Source organism: Erithacus rubecula (assembly GCF_903797595.1).
Source record: "Erithacus rubecula genome assembly, chromosome: 20".
In the NCBI taxonomy this organism is placed as follows: Eukaryota; Metazoa; Chordata; class Aves; order Passeriformes; family Muscicapidae; genus Erithacus; species Erithacus rubecula.
This window is the reverse complement of record NC_136672.1, coordinates 9,133,734-9,156,896: the sequence shown is the minus strand read 5'-3', so window position 1 is coordinate 9,156,896 and position 23,163 is coordinate 9,133,734. Positions and strand designations below refer to the sequence as shown.

General features: G+C 40.5%; 1 protein-coding gene across 1 annotated transcript in view; it reads right to left on the bottom strand.

The window, feature by feature from the left end:
- Positions 1–23,163, bottom strand: part of CEP112 (centrosomal protein 112) — a 149,278-nt gene that overhangs the window by 45,451 nt on the left and 80,664 nt on the right. Inside the window, exon 21 of the mRNA XM_079323482.1 lies at positions 12,327–12,557. Within this exon, the coding sequence (XP_079179608.1) occupies positions 12,327–12,557 (231 nt within the window). The remainder of the gene's footprint in view (positions 1–12,326; positions 12,558–23,163) is intronic.

The window sequence follows — 23,163 nt, the reverse complement described above, 5'->3', positions numbered from 1 at the left end:
TGGGAGGGTGGGCAGGCCCTGGCACAGGTGCTCAGAGCAGCCCTGCATCCCTGGAGTGCCCAAGGCCAGGCTGGACATTGGGGCTTGGAGCAGCTGGGACAGCGGGAGGTGTCCCTGCCGTGGCAGGGGTGAAATGGGATGGGATCTAAGGTCCCTTCCAACCCAAACCATTCCCTAATTCTGTGTCTCCTGCTGACTTCAGCTTTTCCCTGAGGTCTGTAACACCCAGCAGCTCTTGCATCATCACAAACCACACAGCAGCTCTGATGAAGGCAGAGGCCACAATTCACAGCACTGAAAGGACCCAGCTCATGGGGCTGCCTGGGCACCCTCTTTTCCACTGCCATCTTTTAACTGCAGAAATATGAACCTTCTCCTTTCTTAAAACCTGCCACTAAAACTAATTTAGTACCTCTTTATACAGGCTGTTGCTCTGCAACCAGGGGAGACATAAACCACCTTCCCTGGGGCACAGGTAGCACTGTTACACACAAAAAATGCCTTTTTACTCTTTTTTTGTTCTAAGGAATGAGTACATACACACAGAGCTGTGCACAGGGAACATCAGGGGGGGATTTATATCACATTTATCTTGATAAATGAGAAGGTTCACACTGGCTGGTGCACACACAGCAGTTTCCTGGGCTCCTTCTTTTCCAACTGGCTGCTGGGTGCATGTGCTGGAGGAAGCACGAGCTGTTCCTGAATTATTTTAAGGGCATTCCCTCCCTTTCAGGTTAGGAGCTATTTCAGAAACATAATGAATAAGAATCCAAGTGGAAGGTGAACATATGGAGGGTCAGCCAGTGTTCATTAAAGCCAAGCTCTTTTTATAGCAATGGGCAGCACTGCAAATAGAGTTAATGGTCTGAAACCAGTTTTCTGTGTGTGAGAGGTGGCTGCTGAAATTCCCACTTGGCAGAAGCTTGTCAGAAATATCAATTGGAATATCCATTTTTATAATGAAAAAGGTTTAAATTGGATAAGCTGCAGAGGAATTCCACTGATTCAAGAAGGAACTCCTGTTTAGTTTCACACAGTTATTACATATTTTAGCTAAAATTATCTGATTATGACGATTTCACATGCAGTTATTTTACATTACAGAGCACTTTTGCATTAAAAAGATCATGTCCTTGTTGCAGTTAATTGGTTTTAAAAACCAACTACAATTCTTTAACAAGCCTTAAAGCATCATATTGTGGCTGCTGAGCAAAACTGCACAGACTAAGCATTTCACCTAACAATTAAAGCAGCTGTTAGCACTCCAGATGTGGTGTCTGGATGAATGGATGCTCTTCTGACACAGCCCCATTTTCACTTTCACAACAGCACCAGGGGAAGTACCACATCACAAAAGCACACAGTGTCCTGCCCTAATTCCCAAGTATTTATCAGCTATTCTGAAGGTGCATCAGAGAGAACTTTCAGTTCCAGTTCCACTCCATGGAGCTGCCCTGAACAGCTCCTGGGTCCATCTGCTCCACTCTGGGGCTGGGCAATTCCATCCAGGGAGCCTTTTGGGATATCCTGGACACTGATTAAAAATGAACCTGTTTAGAACCCTTGGAACATTAGAGATCTGTGCATTGTGTCAGATATTGGGGAAAAATCCTTAAAATCCTTTCCTTTGGAGGGTGGGCAGCCCTGGCACAGATCCCCAGAGCAGCTGTGGCTGCCCCTGGCAGTGCCCAAGGCCAGGCTGGGCAGGGGGAGGTGTCCCTGCCAGGGCAGGGGTGACACTGGATGAATTTTAAGGCTCCTCCCAACCCAAACAATCAGGATTTAGTGATGGGCTTGGCACTGTTGGGTTTATGGCTGGACTTGATGACCTTAAAGGACTTTTCCAACCTAAATAATTCCATGTTTCTCTATCTTGGAAACAGCTCTCATAACTAGAGTTTTAGATATATATATATATATATATATATATACACATAACACCATATTTACTGATAGAGAAGCAGCAGATTTAAGAACTTTTCTGTTTAGGGTAGGAGCTATGAAAGAATAATTTTTCAAAATGCCTGCAACTAGCTAAAAGTGGCCATCCATAAGTGATCCTCCATAATTAGTTAGATAAAAGTGTATGCAAGCTTAAAAAAAAAGAAAAAAAAAAAAAAAAAAAAAAAAAGAAGAAGAAGAAAAAAAAAAAAAAGGAGGGAAAAAATCAAAGGGTGGGGGAAGAAGAAGAAAGAAAACTTGCTCCAGGGAAGAAGCAACTGTTCTCTGATGTGCAGCAAGGAATTTAACATCAAAGAACTAATGTAAATGGGGCCCATTTACCTCAAAAAACAACACACCACTCCACATTCTGGAATATTTCTATTTTAAGTTTGACAGCATTATGCCTTGTACCAAAATTCAAGATTGTGTAATTTGATAGATGTCAGCAGAAAACGACCTTCAGAATGGTTAATGGTGGCAATCTTTGTTATTAAGGATGTTAAAACTCTCTGTACAATATCTGTTTAAACTTCAGAGATCAGCAGATCACCTTTAAAGTTCATCTGATTGTACATAAAAATTCCATTTTGACTCAAAGCCTGAAACATTCATTTTCCTTATGTGCCTCAAACACTGACAGTGGTGACTTCCCACACCAACCTCCTGTTCTTTCTCCTGCTCTCCCCACCAATCAGACAAAAATGAAAGCTGGATCTCTGCTCAGCAGTGAAAATAGCACACCAGTTCAAATATGTAATCTGAACCACCCAAAAGACCATTAAAAATAGTTGAATACCCAAAATGATGTTAACAGAATAATTAGTCAAGTACCAAATGACTTCAAGGGTTTTGAAAATGAATGATAGAAATCCCAAAATCCTATTAATATTCTATTTTACATTTCACTTTTGGAGGTCTACAAATCTTTTCCTTTTTATTTTTTTTTTCCGTTAAACATACATCTTTAGGAGAAAAAAAACCCTCTCATTCATTGGGAAAAACCCAAGAATGAATAGAAATGACTTTGGCTGTACCTGCACAGAGAATTGCCTTTCTGCAGCCCATTGCAGCTCTGTGCTTAATGGGGGCCCACTGAGAACCTGCTTCTGCAAACTGTGCCTTAGGAAAACTCCCAATTCCAGACTTCTCATTTAAACCAACAGAGTAGTTCTAAAAATTCTGAAATTATGCACAGGAATTAAATACAGGCATTTTTTTTTTACTCTCCCAGAAAGTCTTCTGTGGGACTCCAGCTGCAGGGTGGCTGATGCTCAAGTTACACCATCCTCACAATTATTACCTTCATCTAAATGAATTTACTGAGCATCTAAATATTCCCCAGCACCACTAATGCTGATTGCCAGCCAATATTGCTGTCAGCCAGACACATTATTTAAAACAAACTAAAATACAAGCCTTGCATACAAGACAAGGATTTAAAACCAGATTAACAGCCTGGGTTTGCCACATGCAATTGTTTAATGCTTGAAATACCCTTTAGAGAAGACAATACTGGTGAATGCATCAGGCACTTCAAGGGCTGGCAGAGAATTGTGGTTTAATCTGAAGCTGTTCTGGGATATTTTGCCAGAAGATTGCTGGGTGAGATAAGCACTGGGCTGGGATCATGGGCAGCACAGGCAGAGATGGCTGATTTTCATCTGGTTTACTCTCATCCATCATCTGTGAGATGACTGCTGGTGAAATCAGTGTGGTGTTTTGTGGTGACAGAGACTCAAATGATCATGGCAGATGTCACTGCTCCTCATCTGTCATCCATCACATGGGCAGCTGGGGATGAGATTTCTCATTTTCTTCCAATCCACACCAACTCTGGGCTCAGGTTTTACATCCCACAGCTCCACACTCAAACCAGGTGGAGCAAACCTGGTGAAGATGGGGAGACTGCAACACTCTCCACTTTAGGGTCCCTAAATCCCAAACACATTCCTGGATTACCATCTTAATATTTCCTTCTTCTGTTCTGTCCAACTAAACAAAGATGATTGTTTAAACTTTTGAGTTTAAAACATTATATTAGAAGTGCTGGAATGTTCTTTTTCAGAGCTTTAACAAAGAAAATGTGCATCCACCAGGAATTATTGGAGCTTTGAAAAGCTGCCTTTACCACTCCTCTCATGAGTTGGGCTCTGCCCCACTCTGACAGAAAGAAGTTTCCAGAATCACTCAGGCCCAGATGTTTCTGGCACCCACACAGCTGACACCCAGCAAAACTACTTGAAGATGCAAGTCAAGGCTAAATCTTCCTCCACACACAGAAGGAAACAGTCCCAAGATGAGACACTGACCCATGACTTGACTCAGTTAAACACTATTCAATCTGAGCTTTACAAAACATGATTCTTTCACAAATTAGATATTTCAGGCACTTTATTATTATTTATCAGCTAAATTCACACTCCTTGGTTTCTGCCAAGAAAAGACTCTAAGGCTCCTGAATGAATTATAAAGGGATAAGAATGAAGTTTTTGGATTCTGCATTGCTGTTGTAAGTTGAATTTTGTGGCAAGAACAAGCATTTATTAAGATGACAATGAGTAGAAAAACATTCTATGTATGAATCATTTTAAGACAGAATCTTGCTATTAAACAGAAGAAAAAATGGGAACAAAGGAAAAATTCTGTACCTCTGAATTAACTTGGTATCACTAAATTAACTCAGTATCACAAAGTTAACTCAGTATTTTGAAGTCACATCATTAGACAAGAGCCCAGCAAAAGTTAAGCTCCTACAGCTGGAAAGACAGACACTGAAAATATGACCAAATCCCCCAACAAATTTATGATCTGAAGCCATCAGTGCTCCTCAGCAAGATTATGTTGGATTACTCTTTGTAGTTTTAAGTACAACAAAGCTTCCCCAAAAAGAGAGACAGCTTCCCCAAGCCAGAGCATGTTAATAACTGAAGAGAAACTTCCCAAAGTTTCCAATCCAGCAAAAGCCCAATTAAAAAGAGAATGGAATATATTGCTCCATCATCAAAGCAATTAAAAACATAAATAAGGCATTGCAAGACTCTTAACATTCCCAATGTTTAATTATTTATCTGCTCTCCATCCTGCAGCTGTAGGTCAGAATTAACTCCTCTGAACTAAATACAGGAGAACTCTTTTGGGGATTTGTACCTCATTCATTTTCAAGCAAACATTCAAATTCATTTCAAATTCACACAAGAACTGCAACAGTTTCACCTAAATCAGATTTTCTACAAGTTAAACACCCCTCCTACACTCAGATGTGATTGTGAAAGTACTTTGATCTCTGTTCCCAAATTTATTGCTCTGTGTAATCCATGACAAAATATAATGTGATTTACTGTATCTCTATATGACAGCCCAGCAGCTGACAGAACTTAATAATTTAGCATAAGAAAAAAAACCCTTCTGGCACCAAAATATACAAATCATAATTGAGGCACTTTAGTATCACGTTACAATGAAGCACATGCAGACTGATCATAAGAACTTCAAAACAATTAGAATTCTTTCTCACCCATTTAATGAAGGTGGGTTTTACTCCGTGACATGTTCTGCAGCTGTAAACAAGTCATTTTGGAGCACTTTTCTTTCTTCATATTAATGACTCTGAAGGACTAATAACATTGTTTTACCCCTTCCTTATTTCCCAAACACTCTTTCTCCTCTAAAAAGAAGAAGAAAAAAGCCACCTGCAGCTTTTCTCTACTATAATGAGATGAAGAAAGAGCAAATGAGTGTAAACAATGTCTTCAAATCGTGCCAGTATTTAAATGCACAATTATTATGTTTTACATTAGGTTGGTCTTGATCACTGAGCATTTTTTCTAAATAAAGCTATTTGGAAATCTGTTTTTTTTATTGTGCTGACCTAAGCAGGGATGTGATGCACACGTGGGGAACCTTCTGCAGTGGCTTGTGCTGACTCTGAGGTTTGGGGGACTTGTGCAAAGGATGCATCACCCCAGAAACCTCCAAGCAAAGGAAGAATGTGGAGCTGGTGGGTACAGGAGGATTTTCTATTTCTAATTCCAAGGAACAAACACCAGTTACTGTTGTTTGCACAATCAAAACCTTGGAGGAGCCCCATGGTTGCAGGGACTGGGAATCCTCCCTCTCACACCTGACCAGGAACCCAGACCTCACTCAAGAATTCTGAACAAATCTAAGAATGAATTGGCTGAGTTGTTAAAATAAAAAGAAAATCCACCAGTAATCTCACATTACAGTCAGCACCACACTGGAAAACAGCCAATGTTTCCCAAATATTATCAAGTACCCAGGAATGCAAGGGTAAGAAAAATTGGTAAATCAGACAAAACTGGACCTACAAGCAACCAGGCTTTTCCAAGACACAAGGTATTGGGATAAAAGGGAGAGAATGAGGTCATGATTAAACTGGGCATTTAATAGTACTTAATAAAGCTGAAATAATAAACTATTGTGCATTACAAGATAAAGTTGGTGTGCTACAGGATAAAACCTGGGAGTTCAGGGATGGAGAAGAGGCAGCAAGTGCCCAGGTGCTCCAGAGCAGGGAGGGTGTTTGGGCACACACTTGAAAAACAAAGAGGAGACAGAGACAACCAAAAAAACCCCACCTGTGAATGCTTCTTCAACAGTTATCTTAGATTGGTACCAGTTGGTTAAAAACCCACAAAACTCTAAAAAAAACCCAGGCAAACTTCAACAACTACCCAGCTATAAGTGATATGACAGGCCATGAGTAAAGTGTGCTGAAAGATGGGCCACATGATCAAGCTCTAATTTTAATCATATCAGTCCTTGCCCTGCTGAAAGCCATCTGTTTAATTCCATATTTTGTCCTAATTTATCATTTAGCTCTTGTCTGGTTCTCATTTCTTAACAGCATTGCTTCAACCACTTCCATTTTTAACCCTGTGGTGCTATTTGTGAATGCAAATAATGGCTCTTGATCTCCCTTCAGACATTAATGAAGATATTATAAAGTGAGCCTGTTGCTCATGGCTGCACATTTTTTTTCCCACAGTGACAGTTAAACCAACTTCTGCTGGAACCAGATTTATAAATACAGTTGATGAGCAGACATCTGACCTGTTGTTTTGATGAGCAGACATCTGACCTGTTGTTTTCTGGATTGTTTTTTCAGAGTTTTTTTTTTTTTTTTTTTTTTAAGGAGATTGGAGCAGAGTAACTCTGTGAATAACTGCAGCTCTTGCTTTGAAACATCTCCAGTAGGGAGAGAGCCATAAATTCTGTTTAGTCTTATTTGAGTGAAATATCCCTGAGATGATTCTACCATCTTTTTCTTCATGTTTGGCTCTGTTGATTGAAGACTCTTCCAAATGACTCCCCTGAGGGATGATGCAATTCCTGTGACCATGTTCCTGGTCCACCATCATCCTGCTTTTTATTTTTTTTTTTTGAGGAATCAGAAGGAGCAGTGACACACTACAGAGGAAACTGGTTTTTAAAGGATTCGTTGAAAGGTACTATCAAGACAGATTAAATAATTTTTTGTGCTAATATACATTAAAAATATTTCCTCTCTGTGAAATACATTTCTTCTTGATCTTTTGGCATCATGTTTTGCTTTTACTTGATCTTTTGGCACCACAGTTCTGGTGTTGCTAGATTTTTCTCCAACAAAGCCAAATGTACTACACTCATTTTTATTAATATTAGTTGGTGAATCACTATCTCTGTGTCAGAAACGTGCAAGAACTAAGTGTAATTTAATGTACACAGGCTCTACAAAACAAAAACAATAAAAATATTACTGCTTTGGAACAGAGAGATAATATCAGAGCTCTTGGATTATAATGAAAAAAAAAATTAAGAGACTTGGGAAATATCCAACTCTTCTTGGTAAGAATTGGAGGCTCTTTAAATTATTCATAGCTGGGCCCTAAGCTAAACAATTGATGTAATAGACTCAAAAGAAGTTTTTCAAAAATGGCACATGTACAACTGGTAGGGATCCTGCCTGCATTCAGCAAGGACACAAACAGGTCTGCATTACAATTAGACACAATTTAATGAGATCATTACACTTGGGAGGAATTCACGTCCACATTTCATGGCTGACCTGTTTGCCCCCATGTAAATAACCAGGGGATCACTGCAGAGTGTGAAAACAGCTCCTCACACAGTCCCACAAACAAAGTTATCTGCAAGTGTGGCTGCAGTCTCCAAGTTAATGAAGTGAAAGGTGTCAGATCAAAGGTTCCATTGCATCCAGGCTCAGAAGGTCTCAGGGACAGAGAAGGAACCATTTCTGGTGCTAATGAAATGTGGGGTTGGCAGAGGAGAAGCAGAGCTGGAGAGACAGGACTCAGAAATGGGAACTCAAGGAAGGCACGAGATGCTTTTACTTTAGGAGCAGAAGTAACTGCTTAGGGGAAACTCAATACTTTTAATCAAGAATCTCTTGGAGTATCTTTCATCTCAGAAGATGTCATATTCCTTCCCTTCATCTTCTGTGTCTTTGCCAGTGCTGAACAGTGTGACATCATCTGCAACAGTGCCAGAACAGATACTGTGAATCACAGATATTCCTGCATATGCAGCATGAAAATATGCCCAGGGAGTTACATCCAGCTGGGCTGTTCTAGGGCTGTGCTGGGACAGGAATTAATCCAGCATCACAGAGCCTGATGCTGAAGGAGGGACTGAAATGCTCCCTAGGGCACATTATCAGTACCTTATTTGCAAATTATATGCAAGAAGTTGCTCAGAAAATAAGTATCCAACTATAGGAAGAGTTTTGAAAAGGGCCCCATTACATTATATTGCAATGAAAACATTATATTGCAACAAAACTGTTATACAGAATAATAATTAATCCTGATTAAGGTAGGGGTCACTTACAGAGTGACCTCAGCTTTAAGGTCCCTGAGTCTCTGAGTTTTATGTGGACTTCACACCAGATACAGGTGGAGTGATTTTACCAGGTAAAAACTGTAAACATCAGATTAGATTTAAAATCACAGAAATCTCAGAGTACAACTAAATCAACACCATTAAAGTCTACAAGATCTGCATGGCTCTGGCCAGGTTTTTATGCCACCTTGGAGTCCCATCTCTCCAGAGGGAACCACTTCACAGCTTCCTTCCATCAGAACAACTGCAGTCCCAAAAATAAAGTGTTTAACTCATTTTTTGGGGTTTTTTTTGACTGCAGCTTTGTCCTGTAATCAAATATCATGTGTGTTCAGTACAGTCAATACCCAAAAATGTAAATTACTTCTCCACAAGAAAAGCAGCACTGAAAGAGAATTAGATGTTCCTGGAACCTGCATAAACCTTTAACAGAATGAGTCAAAATATCTATTTAAATACAGAAAATAAGTCAATAAAAAGCTAAATGTTGAAAATTATTCATAGAGAGAAAAAAAAAAATCTATCTTCCCCCACTGCAGTTTACTCATGTGTGCTGCTCAAAGGGAGTCTCATAAAAAAATGAGACATTTTCAGTGTTCCAAGGTTGCTTCCTCCAGCATTGCCTGTCCACTGCTCTGCCCAGCTGTGCTGCTGGATGCTCCTTTCCTCTGCCCAGACAATCCCACAGAACGTTTCAAACAGCAGCCAAGCCCCCATCTGCACACACTCAGGCTTTGTCTCCTGCTTTCAGCTTTTCCTGGCAAAGCTGGAGCTGCCCTGAGCTCTGTGCACTGCACCTGGAGCTCACCTGGACCTGCCCAGAGCAGAGCCCAGCTCCAGGCTGTGTGTCCCCAGTATCCAAAAACCATGGAAAGGGCTGGGCTGGGCTGGAGGGGACCTTAAAGCTCAGCCAGTGCCACCCCTGCCATGGCAGGGACATTTTCCACCACCCCAGGCTGCTCCAAACCCTCCACCCACTGCCAGGGATCTGCTCTGTCCTCACAGGGCAGGGTTCATCCTAACAGGGCAAAACACTGCAGAAAAACGATCCTAAAACTTCTGCCAGCTCAGCCAGGTGTGTACAGAAATGCTGAAAACACATCAATATCTCACAGGAGCAAAGCAGGAAAAAACGTGCACAATCCCAAAATGTTCCAGGAATCTCCAACAGACACCAATCCTGATGAACCCTCAAGTGTTCGGGGAGCTCAGGAACTGACATTGCAACAAACAATGTCCCAGCCTTAAAGCTGAGATTTTTAAGCAACAGAAAATTAAAGACCTCAATAAATCATGTGTCCCTAAATAGCAGAAAGCTGTCTACAAACACCAACAAATATTGAAATGTTCAGTGTGCCTGCAATGCAGATTCCTCCTTCCCCTGTGTCTGCCCCTCACTCCTCTCCTCATCCCCCCAGCAGCAGGACAATGGGGAGGGCAGTGCCAGAAGAATCCTGGATCTTCTTCACCCATTTGCAGCTCTGTTTTTCTTGTCACTGAAGGATGAATCATTTCTTTTGGATTTCCTCATGTCCACAATGGCACAAAGCAATCCACACAGAAATCAACATTATTCCCAGAGCTGATCACAGAGGAATGAGATCCCTCACTTGAGAATGGAGTGACCTTCAGAAAATCTGCCCAGTCAGATGTTCCATGCCTGAACTGTGAAATTCAGCTTCCCACAGGATTTTTTAGCATTCTTCACACAATTGGCACCAAAAAAAAGGAAATTTAGAGAAGAAAATTTTCTCCCACGTTGTCCTAAATTTCCAGGTAACAAGATCTGGTAAAAAACATTTTCATAAACAAGTTTCAAGGTTCATGCTGCAATCAAGATGCTTCTTTTTCCCCCTCTTGGATAAAATAATCAAGGTTCTGTGGACTAGGATCAAGATTTGAACTAAATCAGCTGAAACTGCTACTTTGGAGGTTGAAATGGAGTTTGCCCTCTAAGCTACTTTGAGTTTTGGGTTTTGTGGCCAGTTCTACAATTGCAAGACAGAAATAAAACAGAATGGGGATGGAGATTTGAAGGTATTGCCAGGTATTTTCACATGTCTGTGAAAGACTTTTCAACAGAGATACTTTTTTCTTTTCCCCTCCTATCTTTAACTCAACATGTGCTCTAAGATTAGGGGAAGAATGGGGAAGTAGGTTAAAGAAAAAAAAAACACAATAGCAGTTAATATAGCTTAAAATTAGCAAATTTTTTGAAAAATATTAAAAAAAATCCAACAAATTAAAGAAAACCAGTATTTCTGACAGAAGTGACAATTCAAGACTATTAGAGATATTGCCCTATGAAGGATTATTTGTAACTTTAATTTGAGGATGTAAAGAAGTTAACTTTTCTTTTGCTATACTACACATGTAAAAAAAGATCAAAGAAAGAAAAGAATTGAGATTCAAATTCCATTTTTAAGCAAAAATGACAATGTCTTCCTGAGTTAAAATTAATCCTTTAATGATGAATTTCAAAGGTTTAAATACTTTCTGTGACCTTGGCTTTAAATAATTATGCCAAGTGGAGCTTTCCTTGCATTCAGAAAAGATTCTGAATTGTTGATCACAGCCATTTTAATGGCTCCAGGCTGGCTGATTTCCAACATAATCCTCAGAATGCTCTTTAAAATTACAGACCAAGAACCTGATGCAGGTAAATGAAATGTCACTTGCACAAAGGCTGCTCAAACACTCCATGCAGATTGTTAATTTGTGCCACTGCACATCCCCTTGCAAGGAAATGTGTGATTTAGTGCCTTAATGCAAAGTATAAAAGAGACTTCAACAACTATCTGCTTACACATACACAGAGTCTACCATAAATATTAACTAGGGTTTTTTTTTTAGTTTGGCTTTTGAAATAAAACTTGCATCTTTTAGCTCCCCTAATGCTTGAATTCAAGACAGGGGTCCAAGGGATGCTCAGCAAGCAGGAACATGGCCAGTGACCCCACAGAACAGAAGAGGAGGGAAGCCTTGATCAGTCTGAAACATTGATTTCTATTTCCAAACCTCACCCAGAGTCCTTTCTCACTTGATGCAAACCACAGGCTAAATCAGAGCAGCCACTGTGAGCAACCAGACACAATTTCCTTGCACCCTGAGCCTGAGATTTCCCCCCTTAACAGCACACCCTCATTTAAGGGAGAAAAAGCTTGGCTAGGCAGAACCATCCCTTCCACTGTCTCTATTCCAGCAGAGGAAGTTCAGCCTGCTTCACCTGGGAAATCACCTGTGTTTTTAAAGTGCTGTTGGCTCCTGAGCACCCCATGGCTCCTTCCATCCCTGCTGGAGGTGCTGCCCAGCCCCAGCATGTCCAGAGCAAAGATTTCCATCCCAGAACCCCAGCACACCCCACACTCATGCTGTGGCTCTGGCATCCCATGGTCTGTATCTGCTTTTTCAACTCAAGTGACCCCCAAACATTTTTCCCTGGGGAAACTGTGCTCAGTGACCTTTGGGGTGATCACTCCCCTCTCAGCCTGCAGAGCTGCTCTTTGCAAATCCCTTACCTTGCTCAAGGCTGCATCTGTCTCTGCTGTGTGCTTCCTTTTCAGGTCTGATATCACTTTTTCCATCTCCACCCTGACACTGGTCAGTGCTGCCTCCTTGTCTCGAGCTGCCTTCAGCCTCTCCTCATCCCTCTGGAGGCTCAGGTCCAGCAGCTGATGGTTCCTCAGAGTGTTGGCCTGGATCAGCTCCTCCCTCAGCTTGCGGATTTGGTTCTCCAAACAAGAGATCACCTGAGAGCAAGAGCAAACAAAGTGACAAAACCCAAACCCACAACACAAAACTCCACTTGGTTTCCTGCAACAGGTTGTCAGCTGGGGTAGGAGCAGACTCAGAGGATGCTCTGTGCCTTTTGCTCTTCTTGCACACAGATAAATACTGCTCCCCCTGTCCAAAGCATTGGTAAGATCAACATTTTGGAGGAGAAACTGAGCTTGTGGCTTATAATCACTACATATCCTACCCATGCCTTCTTTTTTTATGCTTAAGAAGTGACCTGCTGCCTTCTAATGAGCTCTCAGAGTATCATCAATGATTAATCCATCTCTGCTGGCCCCCGATGGAGGAACACAAAGGGAGGGGGGTTGTAGTGACAGCAATAAAACTGTGTCACTCCAAATTCCACAGAATTCACTCTGCTACTTCACCACAGGACTAGATACCACACCTATTACTTCAGATTACACCTGAATTCAACTCTCACCAGTTATTTTTTAACTCCATTTCCTTCACTGGAGTACAGCAGCATCACCTCTGGGACACAAAGCACTGTCCCTACAGCCAAGGGTGATGGATGACACTGAGAGCACATCTGTGTCTTCATTCATAAATGCAATTCTGAAATGAGCACTTTCACTACACAACTCACTTAGAATTGCCCCCTTTGTCCTCCCTGCTCCACAAGAAACTTTGCAGTTGCCTGGAATTCTTTCACAGAGGATGTGACAATCCTGAGAGCAGAAATTGATGTTCGACCAAATAAGTGCAGGTGACTCAGCTCAAGCTTATTAAAGGTTTCACAAGAAAATCTGAGGAAAAGCAGTGTATATTTAAAGTTCCTGTTGTCCTGGAATGCCAGTTTCTCTCCAACTACTATTTTTCTTCTTCAGACATTTTTAATACACTTTCTGTACTCAGCTACACCATTTATTAGCAGCCTCTGAGAACCACATTACTACAAAACTTTGAAAAGGAAACATTTGTTTCTGACCAAAGTTGGGACATGAATGACTATCAGATCTATTGCCTTGTACATTAATCTCCCAGGACAGATTCCTATAAATACTGTGATCTGAGAGAGAAAAAAAAAAAAAAAATCAAGGCTTGAAAGTTTGCCTATTTTTCAATCTATTTGAACTACATGGTGCAATGAAAGACATCATCTCCCTTCAAACCTTCAGTTTGTCCTTCAGCTATCCCAGCTGTAACATGTATTAAATAATATCAACCATCTCAGAAACTTATTTTGCTTCCATGCTTTCTTAATTACTCACTGGCATTAGTCCCTACTATGTCAAAGGTAAGAGTGTGTGTATGGTGGAGAAGGAATGAGCACGTCATTTGTGTACAGAACTCTACCACAGGCCACATATTTCAGCCCTATCAGCATTATCTCAAACATATGTTTCATATACTGTAATCTGTGCTAGATCCTTTCCTTCCTTTCCTGAGCTTTTCCTCTACACATGTTTAATTTCTTATTAAATCTGTATACAGACTAAAAACGTAAAGTACGCTTCAGTGTATAATTATAATCCGCAATGTACTTTTATAATTCTTTTGGAAAATGATTTCATCTGCAGATCACAAGAATATGACAGCCTGCCTGGCTTTGCCTTAACCAAAGCAGCACTAACTCATTGAAGATAAGAGCTGCAGTTGCTGATGGGTGATATGGTCTGAGTTCCAAACTGACACATGGAGAATTTGGGGGTTTTAACATCTGCCCCACTGCAAGTCCTGCCTGAAATAGCCACAATTATCTTTTAATCTGAGAGAGTTCCTTTTGAAAGCTCATTCCCCTTTTCTTTTTTTTTTTTTTTCCTCTCCTCCTTTCTATTTTAAAATAAAAAACTTCCTTTAAGTACACTCCCAATGCACACACATAAGTGAAACTAAGGAATTACATTGCTCATAAGTTCCCTAAAAAGTTAAAATATTTAGGGCAAGAAATCAGGGCTAACTTTTTATAATACAAGGAAAATTCATTCACAAATGACACTGCAAGCCAAAATAAAGACTGGGTGAATTCCTGTTACACCTTTTAAGCTTTACTTCCTTCTTTATTCAATGGTTCTTATGCAAAGTCATTAGAAAATGAAACACAACCCAGCGTTTTCTGTAAGGACAAAGTAACAGCTCCCAGCTTCAGAGCCAAAAGTGGGGACAGCCAAGAGTGAGCTGAATGTTATAGGTAAAGCAACAGTAATTAATATGCAAAGGAGCATTAATGTTGGACCTAATAGATGGCAAAAGCAGATTTGGTTCTATTAGGGAAGAAGAAAGACTCTGGAGACGGGGTGATGGCAGCGAAACTAATATGATTAAAGGAGTCCCTTTGGAGCAACTTCACTGCGAGTAAGATGATGTTAAGAGACATCTAATCTCTCCAAAGTGACTGGAAAAAGCTTATATTGGGGATCACAGACACAGTTCTTGTCAATTATTTCCAAGTAAGTCCAGTTCTCACAGGCAGATTAGTTTTTCCCATAAACAAAGTCAGTGGCAGAAGCAGCTTACGCCCAACTCAGCGCCTGGGACGACTCGGTGTGACGCGGATATCTCCCCACTGCTGCAGGAAATCAATCCCAAACTTTCCAGCAATAAGGCTCTGCTATTCCACATGCCAGCTTTAATAAACTATTATTAGGCTTAAATGTAGGCAAATTAGGGGGGGGGGGTGAAAGCCCCAAGATGACTTAATTTTCTGTTGCAAAAATTCCATGAAATATAAAACTTATGGGCGACTGTCTTTTCTTAACGATTCTGTGGGAAAATAAAAGCTGCAGTTACAAAATCTCACTTCTCAGGCTCCTGATCCAAAGGCAGGATGGATTCTTTGTAACACTGAGTCCTCTTTCTCATTCTTGGTTTCTCAAATTCTCCTCTGGCTGTCCAAATCTCTGTTTGGGAACCAAATGGTTTGCACGGTCCAAACAACTGCCTGAGTACAAGAACTGCTCTGAGAAAAACACACCTTGAACATCTGAGCAAATTATTATTGTGCTAAAGGAGGGTTAAACATAAAAAATAAAGCCTGACAGTATGCAATAGAACCAAAATGTTACTGCCACTTGCTGCCTTTTTGGGATCAAAGTGTTGTAGTCTCTATTTCAGTGGTGTGGGTATGAGCACATGAAATAAGAGAGATCTGTATCTATTTTAGAAAGGATGCAGAAGTTTGTAGCAATTCCCAGCATGGCCATGCCACAGAAACATGCCCCAAACAAGGGAGCATTTTTTAAAATGACCATTAATCCACATACAGGACAACAAACAGAAAGACAACACCAGCTTAGACAGTTTCCCAAATGGAACAAAAATACATAAACTGTGAGACAGAGATTTCATAAAGGTTTATATGACATATTTGTACATCCCTTGGATGAAGAAACTGCTGGCCAAGGTGGTGACTTCTATTTCTGTTTCAAAGAAATAACTTAAGAATTCTAACTAAGAATATCTGTGCTGAAATAGTGTCATAAAAAGGGTGGGTCATAAGCCCACAGCAATTTGCCTGCAGGGAAAAAATAGACTTGAAAGAAAAAGAAGAAGGTTGGTCACTCACTTTGGCCTATTTAAAATGCCAATAAATGCACTGCGTGTTATTTGGAAGGAAAACATGTGCTCTTAATTTTAAAAAGTAAATTGCATAAGAAAATATAAAGTTGGCAAAAAGTTTAAATTAAAATCTGCTGCTGATGTCTGAAACTGCTTCACTTACGGGCAACAGGGATGAGAAATGGACCGGATGACTACAGCCTAATTAAAAACAATAATAACACCAATCCCCTTCATTTTCCAGGAGCTCCCAGCTCACCCCCACGGAGCATTTCCTTGGATCAGGTTCTGAGGAGGAGGCTGGAGCATGACAGCATCCTCATCCTCACCCTGCTGGGGATGAGCTCGCCGTCCCTGCTCCCAGAGCATTCCACACCAGCCACATCCACCAGCTCCCACCTTGGGCAGGCACACCAACAAAGCACTGGAGGGCTGAGATGAAAGGCACTCCTGATTTATTCCTTCAGCAGATTTACAGTAAGTGGGTAAGGTCTGCCAGCAGATGAAGCTGCAGGAATCTCACTGCTCTGCCCTGCTGGGAGCTCTCTGCTGGAACAGAGCATCCCTGTGCTCCTCAGGGGCTCCTGACAACTCTGCAAACTCAGTTGCAGCAGTTTTCTGTGCTGGGTTAACTTGGCTCCAGTCAGGGATGGCTGCACAGGGCTCACTTTGCTGTAACATTTAAAAAAACCTACAACAAACCCCCTGAACCTCTGAGCATGGACTAGGCTGGATGATCCCCAAGATCCTCTCTGGGATAATAACCTCAAACATCAGCCTGTAAGTCCCAGCCCTATCTGACCACAGATAAGCAGCTTCTGCCTCTGCATGCCAAGACCCTCTCAGCATTTCCTCCTGAGAACACTGAAATGAGCAGTGTTGGGAACATCAGCTGGGCCCTTCTCAAAGGGACATTTGTGTCTCTGGTGGGACAGCCATGGATGAGGCATGCATAACATTTGTTACTGGGCACTGGGTTATTTTTGAAAGGAGATCAGTCCAGTCAAGGGAAAGGCAGTCTGTAATAAAAACAAATCTCACTTTGATGATGAAGAAGTGAAAGGAAAATAAGGAATTAAGCAGGAACACCCAGTGATTCAGTGGTGACAATGACTCCCTTTTTGCCCATCAACAGTGTCCCAGAGGAGGGGGATGAAATGTCCTGTAAAAAAATTTACTGTAAAACACCTTAGAGGGGATTATCTGCTGAAATTGGGAATCTGAACGACTTCAGCTTTCCTGTGACTAAACAAAGCTTTACCAAATGCTGGGAAACAGATCATACAAGTTCCTCTACCATCACAAAAACAACCAATGCATTTAACATAAAAGAAAGCTGAAAAATAAACAAAATATTTGCAGCTCTAAACTTAGAAAGAAGGGTAGCTCTAAGAACTTCAAATGTGTGTAATGTTGATTTGTGTTTAGAACAAAATTGGTTTATATTAATGAGTTCTTCTACGGCAGCTTCTGCAAGGGACAACAATCCTACTCTAAACTGATCTTATTCTGGTTTTCAGGAACTATTCTCATGATTTTTACCCTCTGGGCCCTCCCAACCAGGGGACAGGCACAGTTCTAATGGCTCTCTGATATTTCTGGTCTCACTGTACCTGTTTTTCTCCATGCCCAAGGAATTCCAACTGGCCACTCCAGCCAGCTGGCAGCTATTTGTGGCCATGTCCATTTAAACAACTATATTAAAAATATTTTCTATACCACGGCAATTTCAATTAAAATATGTAAAGAATTTATTATTCTTTTTCTCTTGTGACTCCTAAAATCAGCCATTTGTCAATATCATGAATACTGTAAAAGATGAGATTTCATTTGCAAAGAAAACCAGTGGCACATTATCACATGGGTAATGATGTGGCAGAGCACAAATTAGCAGGGATAAGTAATAAACAGCTATTTAGCTTTCACAGCACAATTATTACACTGTCAAGTTTAAATGCCTTTTGGGTAAGAACACACAGGCCCATAAATGTGGTATTTAAGGGAGCAGAAAAATGAAATGGTGTGAAATGAAGTGAAAATGAACAACAATTCAGTGACCAGCAGGTTGGGCTCAGTTCCTGAGAGCAATGATCATTCCAAGAGCATGGGGCTGTGCAAGCTCTTCCAGGGAAAAACACAGAAATCAGCCCCCCCACCATTATAAATAGTCCTGGACAGTGGTCTAAGACTTCCTAGAAATACTAAAATATCAGCTTCAATACTTAGTGTTTGACTCACTAAGAACAATAGTTACCTTCTGCTCAGCTCCACTTCCAATAAAATTAAGGAAAAATGAATGTGCCTGTGACATTCCTATAAACAAACATGTTTAGGCAACAATTAAGAGGTAATTTAACCCCCAAACTGTTCACTGACTCTGGCAGGTATTTCTGAAGGCTGAAAAGAAACAAGCAACACAGGTATAACAAAGAGCCAGCAGGGAAAAGTTACACTGAAAATATTCCTCACTCTGGTTTCTGCATCTTAGAAAGGTGCAGCAGATTTCTGAGATCTGCTGTGACATGGCATTAAGCAAAACACAAATTTAGATTATTTTTTTTTCCCAAAAGAAGTGCACTGAAGTAGATCTGGACTTTTAGAGAAGCCAGTCAGCTGCCTAAATCCCAGTTAATGTAAATGGCACTTAAGCTACAAACTGGGCTTAAAAAAAAAAAAAAAAGGAGAGGGGGGAAGAAAGAAAATCAGACATCCATTTGAACAGCTCCACAAAGAGCTTAAAATTAACAGAGCTGATTTCCATTTCTTAATTTACATAAGTACATTTGATTCCAATTTAGTTAACAGCAGCTAGAAAGCAGAACTTCATCTAGGTTGGTTATTGTCACTGCCTTCCCAACAAAATGAGTTTTAGTCAAAGGGAAGAACCTTGAGCTTACACGTGTAACAAAACAATGCAGAGAACTGGAGAGCCAAAGGATTAGTCACTGAGTAGAAATTGAGATAAATGTAAATACATTTTCCATTTCACTCTTCTAAAACCTGTAATAGACTTGGCCCTCTTGCCTTGGAGACTGATCCAGAGCACTTTTTCCTTCCCTGATTTACTGTGTTTGCTTTGAAACAGACTAGTGAGACAAAAATTAAAAATTCTGCCTTCTCTCTCCTCTCCTTTTATCTGATGAAAGGAATGTTTACCTTTGTATTCTCCCTTGTACAAACAAAATGATTGGAATAAAACTGCTAAGGGACCTGCCAGGAAAGGACTCATTTCCTTCTGTCTTTCTACCCAGAATTTTAATGGAGACACTTAAATGGCCACATAACAACCTACCTAACTGCATTGATGGAACTTAAATATGATGGAAATAAGGAAATAAATCAGCCATAAATACCTGTTTAATGCAGTGGTCTCCTATAATAACTTGTGAGAGCAAAATATAAATAAAATGAAGAGTGGCTAAAAAATTAATTAAAATCTACATGTTAATTAAAATTTACATTAAAATCTGCATGTTAATCTGCACTGTACAATTCACAACAATCCATCCCTAAATGATGACTGATGCAAATGACACCAAACATCCTCCCTGTTTTCCTTTATGAAGAACTTTAATATCTGCATTTCAGGATTTGAGAGGAAAATATTCCTCTCAGATGAATTTTAGAGATATGCTCAGTTCTGAAATAACATCAGAGTAAAGCTTGTTCTGAAAGTGAGGAAAAGTTACTGATATTTAAGGAAGGATTGGAATTTTCCTCCAATGGAATCCAGAAATGGAGTCTAAAGATCTCTGCAGTGGAGGGGGAAGGACCACCTGTCAATGCCAGAGCATTTTGTGTCCTGCATCCCCTAACTCAAAGCTTTTAAAAAACATTTGAATTTAAATTTTCCACACATTAAATTTAAAAGCATTAACATTTCCTGAACAATGTGTAATAATGCTGATTTAAATGCAAACATGATGTATTGCAGATTTAAGGATTACTACAGACATTCATCTCTATGAGGCAGCAAAATTAAACTTATTCTAATTCTCCATTTGTCCCCAGAGGAGAAACATGCTGCATTGTCTATGAGAATGTCTTTGCCTGTCAACTACAGAAAAGATTTCACTGCAAGCAGAAGAGCCCAAAACAACCTCATACCTCAAAAAACCACCTAGAAAAGCATCACACACTTCTATTTTGGATTCACCTCTTGCTCAAAACACACAACTTCTGAATATTTCCAAGTTTTACCTCACACATCCCATAAGGGTTTTACATTGACTGCAACAGGAATGGCATTGGACACAAAACCTGACAGGACAAACCAAAGACAAGATGAAGATAAAAAAGCCTCAGCAATAAAATTCTGCCATCTTTCATTTCTGAAGCTGATACCTGCAGAAAAGCCCACTTTGGATAGCAGCTCCCATCCAGGAATTTGCCAGGACCTGAGGAACACTCCCAGCTCCAACCAAGCCCTGCCCTCACCCTTACTGAGGTGAAAAAGTTTGCAAAACTCCAGCATAATCACAGGAACCAGCTAAGGAAGCCAATGCTGTCATTCTGTGGGCCAACAACAGAGGATTTCAGTGCACACCTGCCCTGCCCTGCTCTGCTGCAGGATGCCAAGAGCAGGAACATCTCTGATGTCACACTGCTACAGGGAAGGTGACAGCCTTGAACCAAATGTGAATTCCTTGTTCTCAGCCTCATGACTGGCAATATGTGTGGGCAGGAATCCTGAAATGCAGCAGCTCCAGGAATAAAAGTTGTACCACTCACAGGTTTAGATTTGAAAGAAATAATCAGTTTCTGACTGTACAGATCCCTCATTTCTGCACAGCAGCAACAACAGCTGCAGTATTCCTGTTAGTCAGTTGTGGCAAATCCTCATCCTCACATCAGCTGCTCACACAAATAAGATGAAGAATTACTCACACAGGTCCAACTTTTGGCTTTCTCCTTTCCAAATCAACTTCTCATTGGAAGAAGCTCATTCTAGCAATGTCTAGAGACAATCCTGATATAAACACACAAATGTGTCACCTTCACCTGAGCAGCAAAATCCTAGAGAAGGTTGTGTTTAAGCAGCTCAGGTGTTAGGCTGGAATGGAGGTGTCAGTGAAGGTTCCTGTTGTCACACACCCCAGCTGATTCACCCTCCAGTGCTGCCAGTTCCCATCATCTCCACAGCTGAGCTCAGACCCTTTGGAAGCTCCACAGCCACCAGCTCACAAAGATGACATCAGCCACAGGATGATCTCTTCAAAAGAAATGAAAACTGTGCCTAACATTTCTTCTCTTGAAATAGAAAGGGGTTTTGGCTCAGTATCTTCCTCAGGCACCTTTCTGTTGATCTCTGTCCTTTTCATCCTTCTCAGTTTGTCCTTGAATTCAGTTGATGCCACTTCGTTTTCTGAATGACAAATAGGCCACTGCATCCTGGGGCAGGAATTTCTTCAGATTTATTTATGCAACTGTTTTGGATCTACTGTACTCTGAATAAATATTAATACACAGTTTAAATATAAAAATCTAAATACATGCAGACTTTATAAAATAGCAGTTAAATAAAACAATTCATTTGTAAAGGTCCATGTTTATATTCACTACTCTCTTATAAAAAAAACAACAACTCCAAAACACAACCTCAAAATTGCACTAAGAAATCTGGGAAAATGTACTGTTCCTAAATTGAATATTCTGGCAGGGAACAACAGCTGTGGGAAGGGTTTGAAGGAAAAACTCTTGACTGGAGGCAGAGCACCAAATGGAGTTGACTCCTTTCTATACATCATCAGCCTTCTAAGGGGACAGAATTTGTAAAATTTTGAAACCTGCTGCTTTCCTTCACTGTTTTGAAGAGCACGATCTTACTCTGTGAAAATAAATATGAAATCATGATTTTGTAGCATGTTTTTACTAACACAAAGATCAGGGAACTAGCAGAGAGATTATTTCTTGGATACCTTGAGGTGGTAGTTTTGACAAATGGTTTCTGATGCACTTGTGAGACAGAGATTTTGGCTTTCCCCACACACAGGACTAATTACCACATTAATGAAGGCTGTAAAGGAATAGCAGGGCAGTCTCTGCTAAACCTCCTTGAAACTCAGGCACAGAAAAACAAACATTGCCTTCCATATAAATGGCTGCTTTAGGAGCCATTCCTGATTAATCCTGTGTATTCCCTCTCAGCCTCTGATGCCAGAGATGCTGAAGAAACCTTATCACAAGGGTTTGTTTGCACAGCTCCAGCAATGAGAGTAATCCACTAAGCATCCCACACAATACTCAGGTAGAGCAGGTAAGAATTAATTGATACCTTTCCCACCCACCCCCCCCCCCAGAATTTCTGATGCTCAAAACTGTTTTTCCCTTCATTGAACCAGCTCGGCCTAGACTGGCTTGTCCCGCAGTGACATGTATATTGAATACAAATCAGACAGCAGAGCTTTAAATCTGTGTTGCAGCTCTCATTTCCAATTCGAGAACTGTACTATAATCATAAGCTTCTGGTGGATGAAAGGAAATCAGCTCTCTGAATATTAGCTAATGCCACATTTGCAAGTCCTGAAGAGATCTGTGCTGTTTAAAAAAAAAAAAAAAAAAAAAAAAAAAAATAGATCATTTCTCGTGAACCTATATATATGAATTGCTTTGTACTGCTGGGCTGATAGAAGCGATGCCTGTGCTGGGATTAAACCCTTTTCATCATAAAACCTCATCTGGTTCCGAGTCCAAGTCCATCAAACCTTTTCCCTTTAAAGTCCCGCCTTTGATTCCACATCAATTTATTCAAACCGCAGCTGGGTGGCTGAAAACGAAAGGACAGCATCATTTAAACCAACCATGTTCCCAACTTGAAAGAAGGACTATAATTAAAAAAATGGGCATAAAAGAATGGAAATGGGATAATATTTTTTAATGGTAGTTCAAAGGCCGACAGATGTCAGAGCCTTTGAAGATGTCAGTACACTGAGCAAGGAGTTGCCATTAAATAGTTTGCCTGAGAGGTGAAGCAGCTTTTTAATGACTGAAAAAGCCCTTGCAGACACATCCTTGTGTTTTTAATTTGTCAGAGTTTCTGCAGTATTTTCTGATTAATGA